A 24,747-nucleotide genomic window follows, 5' to 3' on the forward strand; every position below is an offset into this window, starting at 1 on the left:
AGATCTTTGTTGCTGTGTGTGGGATCTTTGTTGCAGCATGTGGGATCTTTAGTTGTGGCATGCAAGATCTTTAGTTGCAGCATGTGAACTCTTAGTTGCGGCATGTGGGATCTAGTTCCCTGACCAAGGATCAAACCCAGGCCCCCTGCACTGGGAGCTCGGAGCCACTGGACCACTGGGGAAGTCCCTACGTTTTGTTTTGTTTTTTTGCGGCTTGCGGAATCTTAGTTCCCTGACCAAGGATTGAACCCGTGCCCTCGGCAGTGAAAGCCGGGGTCCTCACCACTGGACTGCCAGGGAATTCCCCACTCAAGAGTATTTTAAAGACAATTCATTGGTGTTCTTTTCAGTCTGCCACCATTGTTTGTTTTACTTACATTTTCTTCTTTAGATCAGTTTTAGTAATTTATTCCTTCCAGAAAATTGTCCATTTCATTGAGATTTCAAAATTGATTAGCATAGGCTTGTATATACTAGTCTTGTTTTGTCTCTCTGTTACAGTGCTATTCAAATTTCTGGTTTTTCCTCTTAACTAGATCTCTCAAAGATAAACCCTGCTTTATATTTCTTTCCAAAGTACCAGTTCCTGGATGATTTGATAAGTTTCACTATATGGTTATTGGGTTTTTTTTGTTTTTAATGTTCTTTAAAGGCAGTTTTGATGCTCCTTTTGACATGGTAGCTCATAAATGCTTTTATTCTCAAATAAATTATTGCCCAGATTTAATCTGTTAATTTTTACAATAGTTCTTTCTTTGTTTTTTTAGGCACGAGATGTGCGCACCAATGAAGTGGTGGCTATCAAGAAAATGTCTTATAGTGGAAAGCAGTCCACTGAGGTAGGTGAAATATTTATATTCTTCTTGACATGTTAGAAAAAGACATACTGTTTTTAATTGAGGGTAGCTGGGAATTTTTTCAAAAAAGTATAGCATACCTAAAAGTATACGAATATTAAGAATATATCTCAGTGTATTTTCTTTCACAAACTGAGTGTACCCGTTTAACTTGTACCTAGAGCCATAAACAGCATATTACTGGCATTCCAAAAGCCCACCTGTCCCCCTGCTTTTAATTTTTTAACTGTGGTGTAATATATTACTTTATCTTTATCATAGAAGGTTTATCAGTTTCTAAAAGAGTAAACTAGAATAAGATGCATTTAACAGTAAATTATATTGGATGTAATTTTTTTAATGATTCAGACATTAAGGGCTGATTTAAGCAAACTTTAATCAGCAGACAATATATATCTAGTCTGAAAAATTTTTTTAAATACAATTATTGATACTACACTGAGTATACTTTAGTTCACTAATATTGTGAGTAGTTTTTTTTAGTATATTTATTTTGTTTAATTGCATAAATTTATTTTATGAAATATAGTCTACTGTTAAAAACTAGGGTCTGTCAGTCTTTAATTTTTCAATGTAATTATTTTTAATTGTGGTAAAATACACATAACAAATTTACCATCATAACCATTTTCAAGTATGTACTTCAGTGGCTTTAAGGACATTCACATTGTTTTGCATCCATCACCACCATTCATCTCCAGAACTCTTTTCATCTTGAAAAACTGCAATTCTTTACCCATTAAACAATAACTCCCCACTCCCTCCTCCCCTCAGCCCTTGGATATCATTCCTCTATTTTCTGTCTTTATGAATTTGACTACTTTAAGTATCTCATGTAAGTGAAATCATGCAGTATTTGTCCTTTTGTGACTGGCTTATTTCACTTTACATAATGTCCTCAGAGTTCATCCATGTTGTGGTATGTGTCAGAATTTCCATCCTTTTTAAGGCTAATATTCCTCTGTGTGTGTGTGTGTGTGTGTGTGTGTGTGTGTAAAACACTACATTTTATTTATCCATCCATTCATCTGTCAGTGGATGCTTAGGTTCCTACTGTCTCTTGGTTATTGAGTCCTTAGTCTCAGTACTTTAGGTGTATGCCCAGAATTGGAATTGCTGGATCAGTCTTTAACTTTTAAAGACTTTGGTTTTCTACTTTTTTGGAATCTCTTTATTTTATGATAAATCTTGTTTTTGTAACGATCATACTATGAATATGATAACACTGTTATGATTATATCACTGTTCCATCATTTTGATACCTAAAAAACTCAGTTTCTTACAGGATTACTCTCATTTATATTCTATTCTGTAGCACAACTTCAGAGCTAGCTTTCATAGGCAAACTTGTACTGTGTCTGTTCGATTAGTCACACCTAGAACAAAAAGTTTCATTTAGGGCATCATCTTTTCACAGCTAATATTAACGTCTTTCATGAAATTTTTTTACATTGAAAAATGCAGGGTTTTGTTTTGTTTTGAAAGTTTCAAATATCATTCAAACTTGAAATTTAAAGGCCATGAAACATTTTCTGAGTTTAACATCTTATATCTTATACATTTTATATAAAACACTGTGAACATATTTTGCTGTATTTTGTTGAGGGCTTGTGAAATAACATCGGTGATATATGGATCTTACATTCTAGTACAAAACATTTTTTAAAGTTTCCTATTATGCCAGTTTCCCTGCTTTTAGAAATATGGCCCAAGTCAGTGGTAAAGGTTGAAAAAACTAAAACAAGAACAAAAAATAGATTCCTCATTCTCACCCCACAGCTGCTAAGCCTCTAGAGTCTCTGGGTGTAGACACGGTAACCAGTATTTTTAGAGTTCTCTGGTTGCTTCTTAAGAGTAACTATGTTTAGGACATGGCCTAAGTGTCTAAGGTTGTCATGGAGTAGCTTATGGCTGAAGGTTTATCTGTATTTCCTGGTAGGTGTCATTGAGGAATGCTCTTAGTAAAATATGTAGGGAAATGTTTTCATACTGTTTTTTTTTTTTTCTGTGAACTTTCCCATATAATAACTAATTGTTCTCTAGCATTTTATTTTAGGAAGTGTGCACTTACGGGTTTAAATCTTCGTTTGAATTTAAAAAGCAAACAAAACCTTAACGTTTGGTAGAACACATAAGCCAAAAACACAATAGATGAACTTTATGGTATGTAAATTATACATCAAAAAGCTGCAAATAAGAAGGGAAGATGAACTTTTGAAGAAAAATCACTAAATATGGTATATAGTTTTCATCGGCATGTTTGGTGTGTGGTTGTAAAATTTTAATAAGACTCATTGATGATAAGTTTTACCAAACTAAAATTTGTCCTACCATGAATGAAATAATTTTATAAATTATGTAATTGAGTTATAAACTATATGAACATAACTTTTTAATTTATTATTTTGATATTTACATATTACAAATGAAGTTTAATGTTCTCAATAACCCTTCTTAATCTGATTACTTTTTTTCTTATATAACTTTCTCAGGAAAAGCAGCTGTTCATAATTTTTTCCTTCATTCGTTTTTTTTCTCCCCATAGAAATGGCAGGATATTATTAAGGAAGTCAAGTTTCTACAAAGAATAAAACATCCCAACAGTATAGAATACAAAGGCTGCTATTTACGTGAGCACACAGCATGGGTAGGTATATGCTTCCCCCTTGCTGTAATTTTAGTTGGTTTCTGTTTAGAGTTAATTATTTCAAGAATGTCTCAAAATGGTTGTGTAATCCCATGCAGAAACACCTTGAAATGTTAGTTCATCCTGAGAGGGAGAGCAGCTTTTCCTAGAACTCCTAGGCAGGAGAGGGAATGTATGTTTTGCGAGTTTACTGCAGAGATTTAGCTGACATTTATGTACATTTTTTGTACTCATTTTTTAAGGTAAATGGTGACTAGGGTTTGTTTTACTTCAAACACTCTTCTTGATCTCCTTGGTGAATTTATTTATCTCAAGTAGAATCTTTTTAATAATATATTACATGGTACATGGTAAAATGTTCTCTGACATTTTTTAGTAGTATCATTCTTCAAATGGTTTATCAAACATTGTGAAAGCAATCCTGTTACTTGAGGATGAAATCTAGCCTATCTTTGACATAAACATATTGTAATCTATTTAACTACAAAGATCTTGGTGAAGTCCTGATGAGTCCTGGTGAAATTTGAACTGATTATGATTCCTTGGCTGAATAATACTAACGCTAGAGAATTGAGACACTTTGTTATAAGAAGTGGTGATTAATTTTGCCCCGTTGTTACCGCTGAGGTGACACGGTAGTAATACCGTAGCATTGTGGGCATAACTGTATCTTTTAAGAGAGAGGCTAAATTTTCTTTAAATGGGAATGATCCCTTATTTTGCATAATTAATAAGTCACAGCTAATTATCATTTTAGTATCCTAAACCTAGATTTGTAATGTTTGGTGCATTTTTATCCAGTTTAATTTTGGTGGTGATGGTGGTACTCCTAAATACAAGGCTGTGGTTAAAGAAAAAACAGTGACATTGGGGAGATTACCTCTCTGTCTCTCATGTTTCTCCATTTGTAAAATAAGGATAGTAATAGGGCCTACCTCATAAGGTGGTTGTGAGGATTAAATTAGGTTTTTTTTTTAATATTTATTTATTTGGTGGCACTGGGTCTTAGTTTTGGCAAGTGGGCTCCTTAGTTGTGGCTCACGGACTCCTCAGTTGTGGCTGGCAGGCTCCTTAGTTGTGGCATGCAAACTCTTAGCTGCTGCATGCATGTGGGATCTAGTTCCCTGACCAGGGATCGAACCCGGGCCCCCTGCATTGGGAGCGCGGAGTCCCAACCACTGCACCACCAGGGAAGTCCCTTAATTAGCTTTAATATATATATAATATCTGGCACATAGAAGGTGCTCTGTGTTTGCTTTAACTGTAACCTAAGCTTTGTATATATAGTTCCAAAGGACAGTTTTTTGCTTCCTAGCAATTACTAAAGTATTGCTTTAGTACTATAGATTAATAGTAACAGAATATGTATAGTCCTTTATAATTTTAGTAGTAGTTATATATGAAATACACATCTTATACAAATGATTATATGTTGGTATTGTAAAAGATTAATGTATCATTAGCTTATCTTTACATATGCACTTAATAAATTACTAGATACATAAATACTCATTTTTTAAGGTAAATGGTGACTAGGGTTTGTTTTACTTCAAACTGTCTTCTTGATCTCCTTGATGAATTTATTTTATCTCAAGTAGAATCTTTTTAATAATATATTTTAATGCTTATATAATTTTTCTTCCCATGTAGCTTGTAATGGAATATTGTTTAGGATCTGCTTCAGATTTACTAGAAGGTAGGTTTCCTTTAATCATTAAGAAAAAATAGTATTAGCAAAATAAAATGAGTATTCAATAAGAGGTTTCTTAAATAATGTACAAATTTCCCAGAAAGAATAAAAATCGTAACCTTTCTATATTCTCTGCATAGTATGCACTATCCTCATTAAATGTTACGTAATAGCATAAAAAAGGTGATTTTTCTCTCATTTTGACTTAAGTTTTTTTGGATTCTTTGTCATTCAACTTAATCTGTTCCTTCTGTTCAGAATGAAGATATTAGAATAAAGGGAGAACTTTTATTACTTTTGTTTTTGTAATCACCAAATAATTGCTTAATGTTGTTAACTTAGAGGAAAATTGGCTGTGGACTATATACTTTAACAGCTAGGCACAACTGTATACTAGTTGTAAAGTTCAATAACATTATTTTATTATCTTTGGAAGGAAATCCCGTCTTGCTAAATGTTAGTTTTTAAAAATTGCCCTATATATTAGGTATGTATTTTTAAACAAAAATGTTCTTTATAATAAATATTTTCAAATAACTTTTTTATTTTAAGTTCACAAAAAGCCATTACAAGAAGTGGAAATAGCAGCAATTACACATGGTGCTCTCCAGGGATTAGCCTACTTACATTCTCATACCATGATCCATAGGTAAGCACTTTGAAAATTATTATATATTAACAAGCAAATGGCTTGTTACATTATTAACTTATTAACCCTGAAAGTTTTGTTGGTTATAGCCAAGTAAAACCATTTCTTATAAACTCAGGTTTTTTAGATTGTCCATGTTGAAAAGTACGTACTAGTACACTTGATCTCTTTGTTTAGGATAATTTTTATCTTTGTCTACACATGTTGCTGGATTTTCCGAAGTTCAGGCGTACCTCATTTTGTTATGCTTTGCTTTATTGCACTTCACAGATACCTCGTTTTTTACAAATTTAAGGTTTGTGGCAACCCTGTGTCAAGCAGGACTCTAGGTGCCGTTTTTCCAACAGCATTTGCTCACTTTGTGTTTCTGTCACATTTTGGTAATTCTCACAGTATTTCAAACTTTTTCATCATTTTATTTGTTATGGTGATCTGTGATCATTGATCTTTGATGTTACCATTATGATTGTTTTGCCATTTATTAGCAGTAAAATATTTTAAAATTAAGGTATGTACATTGTTTTTTTAGAGATAATGCTACTGCACACTTAGTAGCCTACAGTATAGTGTAAACATAACTTTTATATGCACTGAGAAACCAAAAGATTCATATGACTTGCTTTATTGTGTATTCTGTTTGTTAGGGTAGTCTGGAATCAAACCTGTAGTATCTCTTAGGTATGCCTGTATGTGCACTTTATAGATTTGTGCACATTTAATTGAAATTAATTGTAGAATCATTTAATTTGGGGAATAAAAAAGACATTAGGGATTATATAGTCTTACTTTTTTCATTTTACCAGTGAAGAAACTGATGCCCCAATTTGTGACTAATTTCCCAAAGTTTACAAAGCCAGGTGCATTTAGACTAGAACTAAACCTAGATCTTCTGTCTTCCTGGTAACTGATAATGCCAGATTTATTCCATTGATTCCATGATATGGATAAATAAAAGATACTTAATACTTTTTACGCTCTGAGTATTAATCCTTGATGATCCTTGATAATGAATAGTAAGATTAAGCCATTCTATAATGCATTTTTAGCATTGGTATTGGTTTTACCTGTTTTAGAAGGAAATTAGCATTTTTTTATTATATGTGTGAATCAGGCAATACATGTTAAACTGTATAGTAGAGTCAATTGTGAGTTAATATGATTTTTTCTTTTTTAAGATGAGGATTGTAAGGTCCAAGAGAAATTTACATACTAGTAAGTAAGTGAATAGAAGATTTAGAATTATAACCTAAGGTCTTCGCACCGCACAGCTTGTGGGATCTTAGTTCCCTGACCAGGGATTGAACCCAGGCCCAAGGCAGTAAAAGCGCTGCCAGGGAATTCCCTAAAGTGCCTCTTCATTTTTAAAAAACAAATGGAAGGAAAACAGATTAATTTAGTGTTATGTCCATTACAATAGTAAGAATTGACAAGTGCTTGGGAACTTAGTTTTTCTGTTTTTGAAAGGTTAAGTGTATGTTATGGTGTCCATTGGACATACAGTCCCATTTTATAAATATCCATAACTTTCTGGGATCATGGATATTACATTATATCCATATGTTTGTTTTCATTTCATATCCTAAGGGTGGAAATGATATGAATAATCCTTTTTTAAAAATTGGGGGCATGAAATTCTTTTTTTTTTTTTTTTTTTCTTACATTAAGTAGGTTACTTAGAAATCTTAAAATTGTGAAGGAGTGGTCCGCTATTTAAATTTAATTTTTAAAACCATTATTTGTACCAATAAACAGGACCTCAAATGTAGACTATACACTTTAATTACCTGATTTTCTGTCTTGTTTTTACTGCTATTTTGCCTTCTCTTTTACAAAGTTGTTACTATATATGAATTCTGTATTTCTTGTATTCTAATTTGGATCTTAATTCTCATCCCAATTGAGAGATTATCCTAGGACTTAATTATTTTGATTTCTCCTTCTCTGTTTTACAAATTTTTATTTGATTTTTATCATTTTTTTACACAACCCAGTGAAGGAAAGAGAAGTAATTTTCTGTGTTCCTTAAACCCAGAGATATCAAAGCAGGAAATATCCTTCTGACAGAGCCAGGCCAGGTGAAACTTGCTGACTTTGGATCCGCTTCCATGGCATCTCCTGCCAATTCTTTTGTGGGAACGCCATATTGGTAAGAATAATCTTATCTGGATTTGATCTTCATAATTGATATTGTGTGTGGTTGTGTGTTTTTAAGATGTCTTTTTCCTGAAAATATAATGTTATTTTGGACATTTTAACTTTAAGCATTATAGTTAGTTTCAAATATAGATTGGGAGTGCTCCCCTTACACCCCCCATTTTTAAAATTTGTCCCCCCTACATTTTCCTTCCTATGATTATCTGCATCATATATTGGGTGTGGGAGTGGAAACATTCAATAAAAATTCAAGTGGGGAAAAGATAGAAATGCTAAGTGGAAATGTGTGTGTTTTCTTTAGATTTATATTTACTATATATCATTGCTCTTCAGACTAGGAGTACCTAAAGACTGGTAGTGGACTTGGAGTTCTCTGGGGTTTTTTGTTTTTATTTGTTATTATGGAGAATTTCAAATATACATAACACTAGACAAAAGTATAATGAACCCTACATATCATTCATTCAGCCCAGCAACTTTATCCCCATGGCTAGTCCTGCCCTATGCACTCACTTCTCCCTTTCTTCCTCTCCCCTCAGTTATTTTGAAACATTCTGGACATCATCTAATTTTATCCATAAATAATTCGTTATTCATGTCAGCAAGTTTGAAGGGAATAATTTTCCAGATCTTCAACTTTCAAATGTATCCTCTTTCTCTGTGTATGCTGAGAGCTGTGTCTTAGGCCCACTACATCATCTTTCTCACCTGCCTTTCAAATCTCCCTTCTCCTGCCTCATAAAAGAAAGGCTTCTAACCCACCCTGAATATTACAGTGATGCATTGCTCTGGGATGTAAAAGCCTCAAAGCAACACCAGAGGAACAATTTGAGAAGATGTAGCATCTGTCAGATATATTGAAGAGTCAGGACAAAAGTCTTGGCAAGTCCTTGTACCTTTCCAGTCATCTCCCTTCCGTTCCTTTTACCGTTTGCTTTTTCTTTCTCCCCAGTTATCTTCCTTCTCTTCTTTTCTTCTAGTGTAGAATTCATAACTGACATGGTTGTTGTGGGGACACATTAACATGTTATTTGCATTGAATTCAGACTTTTTTCTGGTAGAAGGTGATTTTGATTTGACTGATATGACCATGAAGACTGATTTTGCTAACTAGATTATAGGGCAGTGTTTTTAATAAATTGAATGAACTAATTCTGCAACTCCAAGTTTTTAATATCTTTAAAGCACATACACAATATACATACATACACTATGCATTATATCCTTTGCAACTATTAAATTTATAAAATTTACATATCAACTCAAAAGTGTGCAAGGGATACATAGTTTTTATAAATTCATTGAAGGTAAATAAATGAATTAAAAATTTGAAGACCACTGCTCTAGATGACCAAAAATTTCTATGTAAAACCCTAGTTTAGATAGAGTCCCCCCCATAAAAAAGGGTTCTGTGAGTGAATAATATTTCTCAGTGCTTCCCCTGTTTAGATATTAATGATGAATATTAGATATTAAAAAGGCCCTCAAAAGTTCTGCAATAAAAAAACAGATTACTTGTTTAACTTTTCTTAACTTGATAATTTCTCAAACTTCCTTCAGCACCTTAAAGAACACATTGACAATTGAAAGTTTATAATAAAGTAAACATATTGGTTAATTTGTATATAGTGTATTTGGAGCACAGGAACTAGATTCATATTTATATGTCTTTACACAAATGCACGTGTGCACACACACACAAACACACACACAGGGATACCTGGTAATAATCTTATTGAAGCAGTCAGCAACTGTTCTAAGTACCTATCTGTGCTTAATACCAAATACATATGAAGTATAAGGTAAAGTATCATCAAGAACCACAGACTCTAGTTGAAGACATGAATTAGTGTTTCATTTTTTGTAGGCTTTTTTGGGGGGGTTTTGTTTTGTTTTTTGTGTTTTTTTGGCTGTGCTGAGTGGCATGTGGGATCTCCCCAACCAGGGATCAAACCTGCCACCCCCCCCTGCAATGAATGGAAGCGTGGAGTCTTAACCACTGGACTGCCAGGGAAGTCCTGCATTTCATTTTATCACCAAGACACCTGTTGTTGGTTGGTTATAAAGTTGATAATTTTGTGATTGTTTTAGTTGTGAGCTGCCCTAGCCACTTCTGTCATGGGACACTATTCTAATTTGAAAGAAAGACTGACAAGCTATGGTTATTCAGCGTTGGATATTGTGATAGGTACTTTCTGAAATAAATGGAGCGAGTTTGTCATTTCAAGGGAAACAACTGATGGTATTCAATGCCATTGGTAAAATTCCATCTTTCAAGCAAAAATTAGATGGGATCCTGAGACCAAAATGTTTGAGAATCACTGGCCTAAAGGCTATACAGTATTAGAATTTGCAGACTTGAACAGATGCAGAATACAGTCCTGCTCTAGGGCATCCTTCCTTTAGGATGCTGTTACATGATCATGACACATGGTGAGAATGAGTCACACTATATATGCAAAGGTAAATATTTACCTCACAACCTGTAATACATTTATTTCATATTATAAAAATTCTTAATGTCCAGATATATTGCCTGGAATTCACACCAGGTGTTCTCCATATAGATAGTCATTACATTTTAAAAGAATAGCATACTTTTTTTTAACTTTAATTTAAATGACATTTTATTTTTTAGGATGGCCCCAGAAGTAATTTTAGCCATGGATGAAGGACAGTATGATGGAAAAGTAGATGTATGGTCTCTTGGTATAACGTGTATTGAACTAGGTAAGCATGTTCTTTATTACTATGTAGTAAATTTTGATCAAAGTTTTACCTCAATTTCTATACCAAATTACAGCTTTTTATTTTTTATGTTGGTTACTAAGGGGAGCAGTATGTTTATTACATAGTTTTCATTTTGGTTATCTGGTAATTTTTATATATATTAGCTTAGGTATGTTGTATTTGCTCTGTTAAATTAGGTCTAAAATAATTTCCACTATAGTATTAATTAAGTTTGAGGTATCTATGTCTTATTATTAATGAGTATTTGTTAAACACTTGGAATATATATGTGATTACTAGATTTACCATCTATAGATGGTCTCTAAAGCATTTATGAGTTACTTACCTTTACCTAGGATACTTATTGCTTTGCGTTAGATTTGAGGATTAGCTGTCAGGCTGCATACATACTGTAGTAGTTTGATTTTATGCACACATTTTATTCTGTTGCCCATAAATGGAACTATGCTTAAAGCAGCGGACCACCATAACTTTACTAACATTCCCAATGTAAGTGAGCCAGGTGGGTAATTGAACTGTCACTGTAACTGAAGATGATGGCCATCTTCTTGCTCTTGATTCCCCAGGCTTCCCCCCACAAGCCCAATATCCTTTTCTTTTTTTCCTTCTTATAAGAACATTCCATTAAACTTTATTTAAAAATAAGAGTATTTAATTGAACCATTCTAGGAGTGACCAAGGATTGAAAACAACACATTAAAGTAAAAATCCATGTGTAATTTTGACAAATCATATTTATTTTAAAGTTTGATAACAGCAGTAAACAGAGATTTGGCGATTACCATAATGCCATTCTCCTCTGATCTCTTCATCTCAGTTTGAGGTTTGCAAAATGTTTCTTCCATTTGAAAGTATCCTTAAGTGTCTTAAATTCTTTTTCTCTTGATTCTTCTTCCTACTGGTAGATCCTAATTACTTCCTTAAGAAACCTGGGTATAAATGTAAAAAAGCTGGTTAATATATTCTGCCCATGGGTTATTTTTACACTCTTATGCTGGCTGATGCATATATGTGCGCCTTGGTGATAGCGAAATTGCATTAATGGTCCTGTTAGATATCAATGATATATTTTAATGTTTATCTGATTAGAAAGTATTCATTGGCTAATTGTACTGCTCAGAAAGAAATCTCTCTAAACTCTGCAGTTTCTGTGAAATGGTCTCTTTTTTCCAGACTTTTCTAGCTTCTTTTTATTATAGTTCATAAGATAGAATTACTTCACAGTGAGAGTTTTTATGCTTATAATAAAGCAACTTCAGAAGATGTGACTGCCTTTGGATAATTTCAAATGAGTGAGATGTCTTAAAGAAATTCTTAGCGTTTTAGGCATACATTAGGCATCTTCAACTTTTATAAATAGTCTTTCATAATCACTTTTAAAATTTTTATTTACAAATGTTTTGAATTATGAAGTTGTTCTAAGTTCAGGAACTATATTTTAAGCCTGCTTTGGGTTCCAAGGGAAAGGTCTAGAGGAGCACAAACAAATAAAACTGTCTGCATTGGTAGAAATGTTCTGTGTCTGCATGCCTTTTGAGCACTTGAAATGTGGCTAATGTAACTGAGGAACTGAGCTTAAAATTGTATTTTTCTTTTTTTTTTCTTTTAATATTTATTTATTTATTTGGTTGTGCTGGGTCTTAGTTGTGGCATGCAGGATCCTTGTTTCCGCGTGCGGGATCTTCGTTGCAGCACACAGAATCTTTAGTTGTGGCATGCGGTATCTTTAGTTGTGGCATGCAGTATCTCTTAGTTCTGGCATGCGGAAACTAGTTCCCTGACCAGGGATCAAACCCTGGCCCCCTGCATTGGGAGCACCGAGTCTTAACCACTGGACCACCAGGGAAGTCCCTTAAAATTGTATGTCATTTAAATAAGTTTACATATAAATAGTCACATGTGGCTAGGGGGTACCCTGTTAGACAGTACAGGTCTATAGGCATGCAAATTAGATTTGTAGTCTTGGGAACTAAATCTGTTACATGCTTTTACTTTAAAATAGTTAAAGATAGTGAATTAAAGCAAACTATTTTCTCGTAGCTTGGTTATGTCTTATGACCAAGAAATCTTAAAGTGCAGGATTTTTCATAGGTGAGTTTATCTGTTTGATTACAGTTAATCTGATGGAAAAGATCCCTAGTTTGTTGTTTTCAGGAATGATTGTACAGTCGTGTTTATAAAAATAAATTTACCACTTTTTTCTGATTATAAAAGTATATATTGAGGATGTAAAATTTCAGAACTTTAAAAGGAGTAAAAGGAAAATAAATCAAAATAAATATAACTACAGTAATTTGTTAATGGATACACAGGATAGAAAGATGTAAATTGTGACATCAAAAACATAAATCAGTGGCGCACCTTGCAGCTATGGCGGCGGTGCGGTGGTGCTGTCCAGTCAGCCGCTGGTGGTGGTGGCGACTTCCTCTCAGGAAGTCCGGTCTCCGCCTCCTGCTCCCACCACGCTTGCTCAGTGGCGACAGAGGCAGCGGTTGTCCCTGCCTCTCTGCCTCCTCCACTCGGCCTATCCACCAGCTGGCGTTGGCGGGGAGGGGGATGGTAGTTGTAGACGGCCACCCCTGCCTCAGAGAAGATACCACATTGAGTGAGCAAAGAATGAACTTTTTACAGATACCTTTTGTAAAAGGCTTGTAAGGAATAGTGCCATAATTTGAATCACAATGGATTTCACATTATGAGGTGAATGGGAGTGAAGTATTGGACAAAAATAGATTTTTTAATCTCTGCATCATGGTTTTTAGCTCCTCAGTTGTTGCACAGTCTCACTGTTTGGGGAAAGTTCATGCTAAAAAACTGAAGCAATTAATGGGTGAATATGATCAAATTTCTCCACCAAGTTCTCAACCTGATAAGCAGAATCCCTTGTCAACCTAATGAAGGATTCAAAGAAGACATCTGACTCTTTTCAAGATGAACTTGAAGATTATATCAAAGTGCAGAAAACCAGAGGCTTAGAGCCAAAAACTTGTTTCAGAAAGATGAGAGAGGATTATTTGGAAACCTGTGGATACAAAGAAGAGGTTGATTCTAGACCCAGGTGTAGAATGTTTGATCAAAGACTCCCTTATGAACCCGTCCAGACCTACTGAAGACCATGCAATATTTCACAAGCAGTGGAGAAGCAGTTACCTCAGTGACTACCAGCTCATGACAGCAGGCTGAGACTGGACTCCCTGAACTACTGTCAATTCACCAGGGACTGTTTCTCAGGAAAACCAGTATCCCTGAACTTCAGTCAACAAGAGTAAAACTGTAGCTCATACAGTGTAAAATCTGGAGTTTACAGACACCTCTCCTCAGAAAACAGTACCAGTGCCCATCAAGCTAGTTATAAACAGATACATGAGAAGAGAAAAAGACACCCAGAGGAAGGCTGGGAAAAACCAGAGGAGGAGTGGCCCAAGCATAAGAGGAAGAAAGCTTATGAGGAAATAGATTTAGACCAACACAAGAGCATCCAAAGAAACAAAACAGAGGTGGAAACAGTCAGAGTCAGTACAGAAAAGCTTAAGAACCGAAAGGAGAAAAAAAGCTGAGGTGTAGCTTCTAAGAAAGAGGAACATAAGTGTAGAAAAGAGAAAAAGGAACAAGGGAAAGAAAAGACAGAAGAGGAGATGCTTTGGGACCAGTCTGTCCTTGGATTTTGAAGCTCTTGCATTGGTTCTCCTGAGGTTAAACTGAAAAAATAGTTAAGGAGCTTGGTTTTATGATGTCCATGTTCATATCGCTCTTTTCATGTGAACAGGTACAAACGCTAAGTGAACAGAAGACATTTAGTGTGCTTGCTCTCCAAAATGGAAATTACTTTTCCTCTCTTCTAAAATCATTACTACATTTTTCTTATACATAATGTAATTTCCCTTAATGAGGGTGACTCTGCTTTTATTCATCAAATTGCTGTGATGGTGGAAGTATTTTTCCCTTGGGAGGTCATTTATTTTAAATTGGAGGATTAATAGGCTTTATAGAATCTGTTTCTTGATTGGGTGTTAGTTTGGGGTGGGTGTTTTTATATTCATTAGTTTTCTCTGTGAAGCAGTTTAGATTGATTCTTTTTTTCCCTTCATTAGATCTAACTTGCAGTATATTTTCTAGATTGGAAAGTGGAAAATGACATACATTATAATAAGCTTAAGTTACATACAGTTTTAAACATTTCAAAAAGTCTTGATACAAAATCAGTTTATATTCTGGAAATGTTTATAATAAAGTTCTAATTTCTACCAAAAAAACCCGTAAATCAAAACCAACAAACGAAAGATAAAACATGGGGGTGGGGAGTAAAAATGTAGAGCTTTTTTTAAACTTAAGTTGTTATCAACTTAAAATAGACTATTATGTTGTTTTATATATTTTGTAAGCTTCGTATCAATCACAAAGCAAAACCTATAGTAGATACACAAAAGATATAGAGAAAGGAATCCAAACGTAACACTAAAGATAGTCATCAATTCACAAAGTAAGAGAGTGAGAGAAGAAGAAAGGAACAAAGGAATTACAAAAGAGCCAGAAACCGATTAACAAAATGGCAATGAGTACATATATTTATCAATAATTACTTTAATTGTAAGTGAACTGAATTCTCCAATCAAAAGAAATGGGATGACTAAATGGATAAAAAAACAAAACCCATCTGTATGTTGCCTACAAGAGAGTCATTTCAGATATAAGGACACATAGAGACTGAAAGTGAGGGATGGAAAAAGATATTCCATATAAATGGAAATCAAAAGAAAGCTAGGGTAGCTATAGTTTTATCAGACAAAATAGACTTTAAAACAAAGACTGTAATAAAAGACAAAGAAGGGCATTACATAATGATTAAAGAAGTCAGTTCAGCAAGAGGATATACCTTTTGTAAATATTTATGCACCCAACATAAGATCACCTAAATATATAAAACAATATAAACAGACCTAAAGGGAGAAATCGACAGCAATACAATTATAGTAGGGGACTTTAATACCCCGTGTTCATCAGTGACTAGATCACAGACAAAAAGTCAATATGCAACACTGGCCTTAAATGACACATTAAACCAAATGGACTTAACAGACACACACAGAACATTTCATCTCAAAGCAACAGAATACACATATTTCTTAAGTGCACAGGGAATGTTCTCCAGGATAGATCTTCTGTTAGGCCACAAAACAAGTCTTAATAAATTTAAGAAGATTAAAATCACATCAAACTTCTTTCCCAACCACAATCGTATGAAACTTGAAATAAGAAGAAAACTGGAACATTCACAGATATATGGAGATTAAACAAAACAGTACTGAACACTCAATGGGTCAAAGAAAAAATCAAAAAATATCTCAAGACAAATGAAAATACCTGAGACTTCCCTGGTGGTCCAGTGGTAAAGAATCCACTTTCCAATGCAGGGGACGTGGGTAAGATCCCTGGGCAGGAAGATCCCACATGCTGCGGAGCAACTAAGCCCATGCGCCACAACTACTGAGCCTGTGTTCTAGAGCCCGTGAGCCACAACTACTGAGCCCGCCTGCCACAACTGCTGAAGCCTGTGCGCCTAGAGCCTGTGCTCCGCAACAAGAGAAGCCACCGCAGTGAGAAGCCCGCACACCACAATGAAGAGTAGCCCCCGCTCGCCGCAACTAGAGAGAAAAGCCCACACGCAGCAATGAAGACCCAACGCAGCCAAAAAATTAAAAAAAAAAAAAATTTTTTTTTAAATTATTAAAATCACATCAAACTTCCTTTCCAACCACAGTCGTATGAAACTTGAAATCAATTATAAGGAGAAAACTGGAATATTCACAGGTATATGGAGAGTAAACAAGATGGTACTGAGCACTCAGTGGGTCAAAGAAGAAATCAAAAAATATCTCGACAAATGAAAATAGAAATACAACATACTAAAACATATGGGATGCAGCCGGGACTTCCCTGGTGGTCCAGTGGTGAAGAACCCTCTTTCCAGTTGCAGGGGATGCCAGTTTGATCCCTGGTCAGGGAACTAAGATTGCACATGCCTCAGGGCAACTAAGCCCTCACACCACAACTACTGAGCTCACGTGCCTCAATGAAAGAGCCCGTGTGCTGCAAACTACAGAGCCCACACGCTCTGGAGCCCACGCACCACAACTAGAGAGAGAAAACCCGCACGCCACAACTAGAGAGAAGCCCGCACGCCGCCGCAACTAGAGAGATGCCTGTGCACTGCAACGAAGATCCCACATGCTGCAACTAAGACCTGATGAAGCCCCCCCCAAAAAAACTAAGGGACAATGGAAAATCAAAGTAATAAATGGGATTTCAAAAAAAAAAACCAAACAAACATGGGATGCAGCAAAAGCAGTTCTAGTTAGCTAATGAGAACCTGCTGTATAGCATAAGGAACTCTACTCAATAATCTGCAATGGCCTATATGGGAAAAGAATCTAAAAAAAAAAAACGAGAGAGAGTGGATATACGTATATGTATAACAAATTCACTTTGCTCTACACTTCAAACTAACACAACATTGTAAATCAACTATACTCCAATAAAAATTTTTTTGAATGATAAAAAAAAGGCAGTTCTAAGAGGGAAGCTCATAGTGATAAATGCCTACTTTAAGAAACAAGAACAATCTCAAATAAACAACGTAACTTTACACCTCAAGGAATTAGTAAAAGAACAAGCTAAGCCCTAAGTTAGTAGAAGGAAGGAAATAAAGATTAGAGCAGAAATAAGTGAAATAGAGACTAAAAAGACAATAGAACAGAACAGTGAAACTAAGAGCTGTGTTTTTTAAAAAGATAAACAAAATAGACAAATCTTTAGATAGACTTTTCATAAAAGAAAGAGAACTCAAAATAAGAGATGAAGGAGACATTATATCTGATAACACAGAAATACTAAAGAATCACAAGAAACTACTATGAACAGTAGTTATACATCAACAAATTGAGCAACCTAACAGAAATGGATAAATTCCTGGAAATATACAACGTACCAAGACTGAATCATGAAGAAACAGAAAATCTAAACAGACTGATTACTAGTAAGGAGATTGAATCAGTAACCAAAAACCTCCCAACAAACAGAAGTCCAGGACCCAATGGCTTCACTGGTGAATTCTACCAAACATTTAAAGAAGAATTAATACCAGTCATTCTCAAACTCTTCCAAAAAACAGAAGAGGAGGAAACACTACCAAACTTATTTTACAAGGTCAGCATTACCCTGATACCAAAACCAGACAAGGACACTATAAGAAAAGAAAATTACAGGCCAATATTCCTGATGAACATAGATGCAAAAATCCTCAACAAAGTAGTAGCAAACAGTATTCAACAATACAGTAAAAGGATCATACACCATGATCAAGTGGTATTTATTCCAAGGATGCAAGGATGGTTCAAAATGCACAAATCAGTCAGTGTGGTACATCACATTAACAAAATGAAGGATAAAAATCATATGATGATCTCAGTAGATGCAGAAAAAGCTTTTGACGGAATTCAGCATCCATTTATGATAAAAATTCTCAACAAAGTGGGTATAGAGGGAACATACCTCAACATAATAAAGACCATATATGGCAAGCTCAAAGCTAACATCATACTCAACAGTGAAAAGCTAAGATATTTTCCTCTGAGATCGGGAACAAGAAAAGGATGCCCACTCTTGCCACTTTTATTCAACATAGTATTGGAAATCCAGATAGGCAAGAAGAAGAAATAAAAAACATCCAAATCAGAAAGGAAGAAGTAAAACTGTCACTATTTGAAGATGACATGGTATTATATACAGAAAACCCTGAAGATTCCACCAGCAAACTGTTAGAACTAATAAACAAGTTCAGTCAAGTTGCAGGGTACAAAATCAGTATACAAAAATCAGTTGTATTTCTGTACACTAATAACAAACTATAAGAAAGAGAAATTAAGAGAACAACCCCATTTACAATCATATCAAAAAGAATAAAATACCTAAGAATAAATTTAACTGAGAAGGTTAAAGACCTGTAAACTGAAAACTATAAGACTTTGATGAGAGAAATTGAAAAGGACACAAATAAATGGGAAGATATTTCGTGCTCATGGATTAGAAGAATGAATATTGTTAAAATGTCCATATTATCCAATGCAATCTACAGATTCGGTGCCATCGCCATCAAAATTCCAATGACGTTTCTCACAGAAATAAAACGAACAGTCCTAAGCTTTGTATGGAACCACAGAAGACCCTGAATAGCAAAAGCAATCTTGGGAAAGAAGAAGAAAGCTGGAGGCATCATACTTCTGTTTTGAACTATATTAGAAAACTTTGGTAATCAAAACAGTATGATATTGGCATAAGACAAACACATAGATCAATGGAACAGGATAGAGAGCCCAGAAATAAACCCATGCATATATGGTTAATTAATTTACAGCAACAAATCAAGTATAGACTATGGGGAAAGGACAGTCTCTTCAGTAAATGGTGTTGGGAAAACTGGAAAACCACATGCAAAGAGTGAAAATGGACCAGTATCAGGAATTCCCTGGTGGGTCCAGTGGTTAGGACTCGGCACTTTCACTGCCATGGCACGGGTTCAATTTCCTGGTCGGGGAAATAAGATCCTGCAAGCCGCATGGCATGGCCAAAAAAAGAAAAGAAAAGAAAATGGACCACTATCTTATATCATACACAAAAATCAGCTGGTTACATACAGGGGAAATTTATCAAATAAGAAAATATATTAAAGATAATGAGAGTGAGCGGCCTGAGGTGACCTCTCAAAATGGTTCGCTATTCACTTGACCCAGAAAACCCCACAAAATCATGCAAGTCGAGAGGTTCAAATCTTCGTGTTCACTTTAAGAACACTCGTGAAACAGCCCAGGCCATTAAGGGTATGCATATCCGAAAAGCCACCAAGTATCTGAAGGATGTCACTTTAAAGAAGCAGTGTGTGCCGTTCCGTCGTTACAATGGTGGAGTTGGTAGGTGTGCCCAGGCCAAACAGTGGGGCTGGACGCAGGGTCGGTGGCCCAAAAAGAGTGCTGAATTTTTACTGCACATGCTCAAAAATGCAGAGAGTAATGCTGAACTTAAGGGCTTAGATGTAGATTCTCTGGTCATTGAGCATATCCAGGTGAACAAAGCCGCCAAGATGCGGCGCAGGACATACAGAGCTCACGGTCGGATCAACCCATACATGAGCTCTCCCTGCCACATTGAGATGATCCTTACTGAAAAAGAACAGATTGTTCCTAAACCAGAAGAGGAGGTTGCCCAGAAGAAAAAGATATCCCAGAAGAAATTGAAGAAACAAAAACTTATGGCCCGGGAATAAATGCCGCAAAAAATAAATGCAAATAAAAGTAAAAAAAAAAAAAAAAAGATAATGAGAGTGAGGTTTTTCATTGTCAGAGAGGGGTATTACAAATCATGGAAAGAGGATAAGCTGGAATAAATACTATGGTATTGGATTGGATTTGTGATATTATGGTGAACTCAGTTTTCAATAAACAAATATAGATGTTTAATGTGCATGTATGTGTTCCCTAACTCTATCCACTGAGAGGATCTAAGAACAGTGACACCTCAGTAGCAGTGAGTACATCTATTGCCATAGTTCCTTGGAGTAGGGAAAGTACAAGATGCTCCTGGAACATCTTAGTGTGCCAGAAAGCAAGGAAGGATCAAGGAGTGATGGGGCCATGTGAAAAAAATAGAAGCCATCATAAAAAGGTTCTTACTGCTCAAATGTGAGGCAGTTTGAACATCAAAATAAATGATAATAGCACGTTATAACTTATTAAATAAATAGAAATCTACAAGTCCATACAATAAATTAAAGAATAAAATGAAAGTTTTATGAAAAACAGGATATTTATATAAGTACCTTCTCACAAAATACTTATTAATTACAAAGACAAAAAGAGAAACTACTGTGAAGAAGCCTGGTAGACACCACCGTAAGTGATCAAAGTGAACACCATCAATAATGGAACCATTTGTAATCATACATCATCTCATAGAATAAATTAGAAAAATATAACATTTACTTCTGTGATATTCCTGCCAAAGTTGTATAACCCAAATTTAATTATTAGGACCAACCCAAACTGAGGGATATTCAAGAGTCTTTTATACTTCAAAATTATCAAGGTCATGACTTCAACTCACCTTAAGAGACTGGAAAAAGAAGAGGAAATTCAACCCAAAATAAGCAGAAGAAAGAGAATAAAATATCAAAGCAGAAATCAGTTAAATAGAAAGCAGAGAAGCAGTAGAGAAAATCAATGAAACCAAAAACTAGTTCTTTGAGAAAATTAATAAAATTGATAAACCGCTAGCCAAATTGATCAGGAAAAGAAGAGAGAAGACACAATATCAGGAATAAGAGGTGACATCACTACAGATTTTACAGGTATTAAAAAAATTATAGGGACTTCCCTGGTGGTCCAGTGGTAAAGAATCCGCCTTCCAGTGCAGGGGATGCGTGTTCGATGATCCCACATGCCGTGGGGGCAACTAAAACCCATGCGCGACAACTACTGAGCTCACACACCTCAATGAGAGAGGCCGCGCGCCGCCAACCGCAGAGCCCCTGCACACCACAACTAGAGAGAGAAAACCCAAATGCCACAACTAGAGAGAAGCCTGCACACCACAACAAAGAGCCCGTGCCGCAATGAAAGATCCCTCACGCTTTAATGAAGACGCCCCCCCGTGACGCAACTAAGACCCAAAAAATAAAGAAAAGAAAGGAGGGAGGGAGGAAGGGAGGGAAGGAGGAAGGAAGGAAGGAATGAATGAATGAATGAATTATAAGGAAATACTATGAACAACTTTGTTAATAAATTTAACAAGTTAGATAAAATAGTTTCCTTGAAGGATGCAAATGACCAAAGGACACTTTTGCTACAGAGGACATTATTTGGATACTTGATTGAAACTTGAATGGGGTTTGAGGATTTAGATGATAGTCATGTATTAGTATTAATGGTCAGTTTAATGGATGTGTTATGGTTTTTTAGTATTATGAGAATATGTTTCAGGAAATATACACTAAAGTATTTAGGAATGGTGAGGCATCATGGCAGCAATTTACTGTACATTGACTCACTTGAAAAAGTTCTTTGAACTCTACTTGAAATTTTTTTTGCTAAGTTTAAAATTATTTAAAACAAAAACAAAAACAAAAAAACTTTAACAATACTTGTATGTCCCTGTATAACAGGCACATATTTTAACAGGAAAGTTTTCTTTCTTTTACAGCGGAAAGGAAGCCTCCTTTATTTAATATGAATGCAATGAGTGCCTTATATCACATAGCCCAAAATGAATCCCCTACACTACAGTCTAATGAATGGTGAGTATTGCTAAGAGATATATTACTCAACATTGTATAAATTAAATGCTTTTTCATAATGTTATCAAAGTGATTTCATTTCAGTTAGGTAAAATGTATTACCTGCAAAGATATTAAAATAGGTTCTATCATGTTTATCCTTTATTATGTCTGCCTTCTTAGCATATATATAACTTAGTTCAGAAACAAAGGATAGATGATGCCACACAGAAGCAAAAAAGTATTTGCTTTTCACAAAAAAATTATATTTAGTTTTTTGAACTTTAGGAACATACATAACCCTGATTATATAATAAATAGCATGATTTAAACATAATATTTTATAACTAAAATATAGATTGCCACAACCTGTAGTGAAGTTCAGTTGGAGAATGGTTTATAATTTATATAGTATAAGACATAGGTAAAGTGGTTTGATTTATCAGAATTTCCAGATAATTCATAACTTTGGAAGCATTCTAATTGTTATTATGACATTTGTTATTCAGACTGCTTAATGTTTTTTTTTCTTCTAGTGCTTCCTTGATGTGATAAAATTACATTCATTCATGTAAAAAAGTTTATGGAGAACTGATTGACAGTTTTAGAAAACCAGGATTTTTATCAGAGATAGAAGATTTTACTGGGAAATTAATTCTTCAGGTGTATCTAGCATTTGAAAAATTCCAGGGGTATATGTAGCATATTTATTAAATATTTTAAAAAAGGTAGATGCATAAGTTAGCAATACTTTATTTTTTAAGGATTAATTAACACACATTCATAGTTCTTAGTACTTTTATAGATATACATAGAAGGAATCTTTTGGCTCAGACTTTACTATTATGGTACATATAAGTAATAAATATGTTGAACACAGACTGTCTTCACACTGTGTTTGATATGTTGGGGATTCAAAAAAGAGTTCCTTTTTTGCTTATAAGGAACTTAAGGTCTTATTTGAATATTGAGACAAACATCGATGGAGAAATTATTACTGGCTTACTCATTGAACTCTCATCAGTAACACTATATAATAATAATGTGTTACAGACTTCTGATGTTTTTAAAAAATATCTCAATTGGTTTTCTGGATTTAATGGAAGTTTTATCCATTTGCTCTAGGACACGAAATACTTAGGTATACAAAATGCTCCCTTCAAAGCAAATGGAGTGATATTCTGAATCACGCTATACAGAAGATGATCCAAGGGGCAAAGAAGAAAGAAAGATGGCTTATAGAAAGGAAAAAAAAATAAAGTTATCTTAGATTTGAATGCCAAAAGGAAAATATTGGCTTTTCTGATTTTCCCTCAATATAGAATGAGTTATGATATTTTAAATGTGGGAGCAGGATTTTAAAATAATCTGTGCAAATTTATCTTTGGAAAATGGTGAAGATTCATTGGTTGCTTTAGATAACTTTTCATAGATATATATGAAATGTAAATAGTATCTCCTTTTTTTATCATTTCTTTTCCATCCCCCCTCCTATCAATAGGCACATGCCTTGTTCTGTGGATGTGTTTTTAAAGGAAATAGCAATATGTTCACTTGATACTTTCCTTTACAATAGGTCTGATTATTTTCGCAACTTTGTAGATTCTTGCCTCCAGAAAATTCCTCAAGATCGCCCTACGTCAGAGGAACTTTTAAAGGTCAGTTCAATTATACTGTTTTCTACCCCTAAGAAATTATTTAAGAATGTGTTTTATTTTTCTTTGATTCTGAATCAGTATTAAGTATTCTCTACTAGTTTTTAATTAAAATGCTAATTTTGTATACTGTTCTCTCTTGAGACTCTTCTTAGATCCTAAATTTTTTCATTTATTTTTTGAAAATTGATTAATTGCTTTTACTGTGTCTGGATAGTTATTTTGGATATAGTTAAATATCCAAAATAGTACCAAATGGCTAAATTTTTATATGTGCAATAATATATTCATGAGTTATAATTACAAATTTTAATTCATGTGGAACAATATCATATTTCAAAGTTGGTAAAGCATAGTTTAACTTTAGATCTAATTTTTATATCTACCATACTTTATGTATTTTTCTGTCCTGTATTAAAATAATATGAAAGAAAGAAATGACATGTAATATATTTACATAAATATTGTGGGAGAAAAGAGATTTTAAAAGAAACTGTTAAAATGGATATCATTTATCTTTTTTGGAAATACATTTTTCTAACTTAGCAATGAAAATATTTTTTAAATCATGTAAATTCTATTCAGTTTTCACTAACTTTCATTGCCTAATTTAAATAAATGATTGGTATATGCTTCCTGTTCTCAAAAATTTATTTATTTCATTTGGCAGTTGACTATCTTATTAATAGCAGTAATAGTATTGTTGAACTTAATATAATTCTTAAAACATCTACATAAAGCAATAGTAAGTAGATTTGATTCTCTTTGTGACCCTAAGAAATCTTGTTGATTTTTCACTCTAAAATTTAAGTAGCCTATTTTTATATGAATGTTTTAGAATTTCAAAGGGATTCAGTTTATTTTCACCAACGCACATCAATTAAAGATACAAAGAAATTGGAAGGATCTTATATATATTCAGTAGTATTATTTGCAACTTCAACATGTAGAAGAGCAGTATAAAGTTTCAGTAATGCTTGGGGAATTTTAGGCAGTAAGCTCACTCATACTGTCAGAAATGAAA

The 24,747-nt window shown here is 34.3% G+C and overlaps 2 protein-coding genes and 1 pseudogene across 5 annotated transcripts in view; all 3 read left to right on the top strand.

Annotated features, from left to right (window-relative positions):
- The window catches only part of TAOK1 (TAO kinase 1), a 168,181-nt gene that overhangs the window by 90,526 nt on the left and 52,908 nt on the right, over positions 1-24,747 (top strand). For all 4 annotated transcript variants that reach the window (XR_005018012.1, XM_036838324.1, XM_036838323.1 and 1 more), the window contains 8 exons: positions 768-839; positions 3,403-3,504; positions 5,155-5,200; positions 5,747-5,843; positions 7,876-7,989; positions 10,636-10,727; positions 21,996-22,089; positions 23,645-23,726. Coding sequence is in view for 3 of the 4 variants with exons in the window: in XM_036838324.1 (XP_036694219.1) it covers positions 768-839; positions 3,403-3,504; positions 5,155-5,200; positions 5,747-5,843; positions 7,876-7,989; positions 10,636-10,727; positions 21,996-22,089; positions 23,645-23,726 (699 nt within the window). In the remaining variant the exon portion in view is untranslated. The remainder of the gene's footprint in view (positions 1-767; positions 840-3,402; positions 3,505-5,154; positions 5,201-5,746; positions 5,844-7,875; positions 7,990-10,635; positions 10,728-21,995; positions 22,090-23,644; positions 23,727-24,747) is intronic.
- Positions 13,402-14,465, top strand: LOC118887479 (annotated as a pseudogene).
- LOC118887480 (60S ribosomal protein L17) lies at positions 19,488-20,111 on the top strand. The gene has a single exon (XM_036838327.1). It carries the CDS (start codon positions 19,510-19,512, stop codon positions 20,062-20,064), a length of 555 nt encoding a protein of 184 aa, XP_036694222.1. The 5' UTR covers positions 19,488-19,509; the 3' UTR covers positions 20,065-20,111.

Source organism: Balaenoptera musculus, chromosome 20 (genome assembly GCF_009873245.2).
Source record: "Balaenoptera musculus isolate JJ_BM4_2016_0621 chromosome 20, mBalMus1.pri.v3, whole genome shotgun sequence".
In the NCBI taxonomy this organism is placed as follows: Eukaryota; Metazoa; Chordata; class Mammalia; order Artiodactyla; family Balaenopteridae; genus Balaenoptera; species Balaenoptera musculus.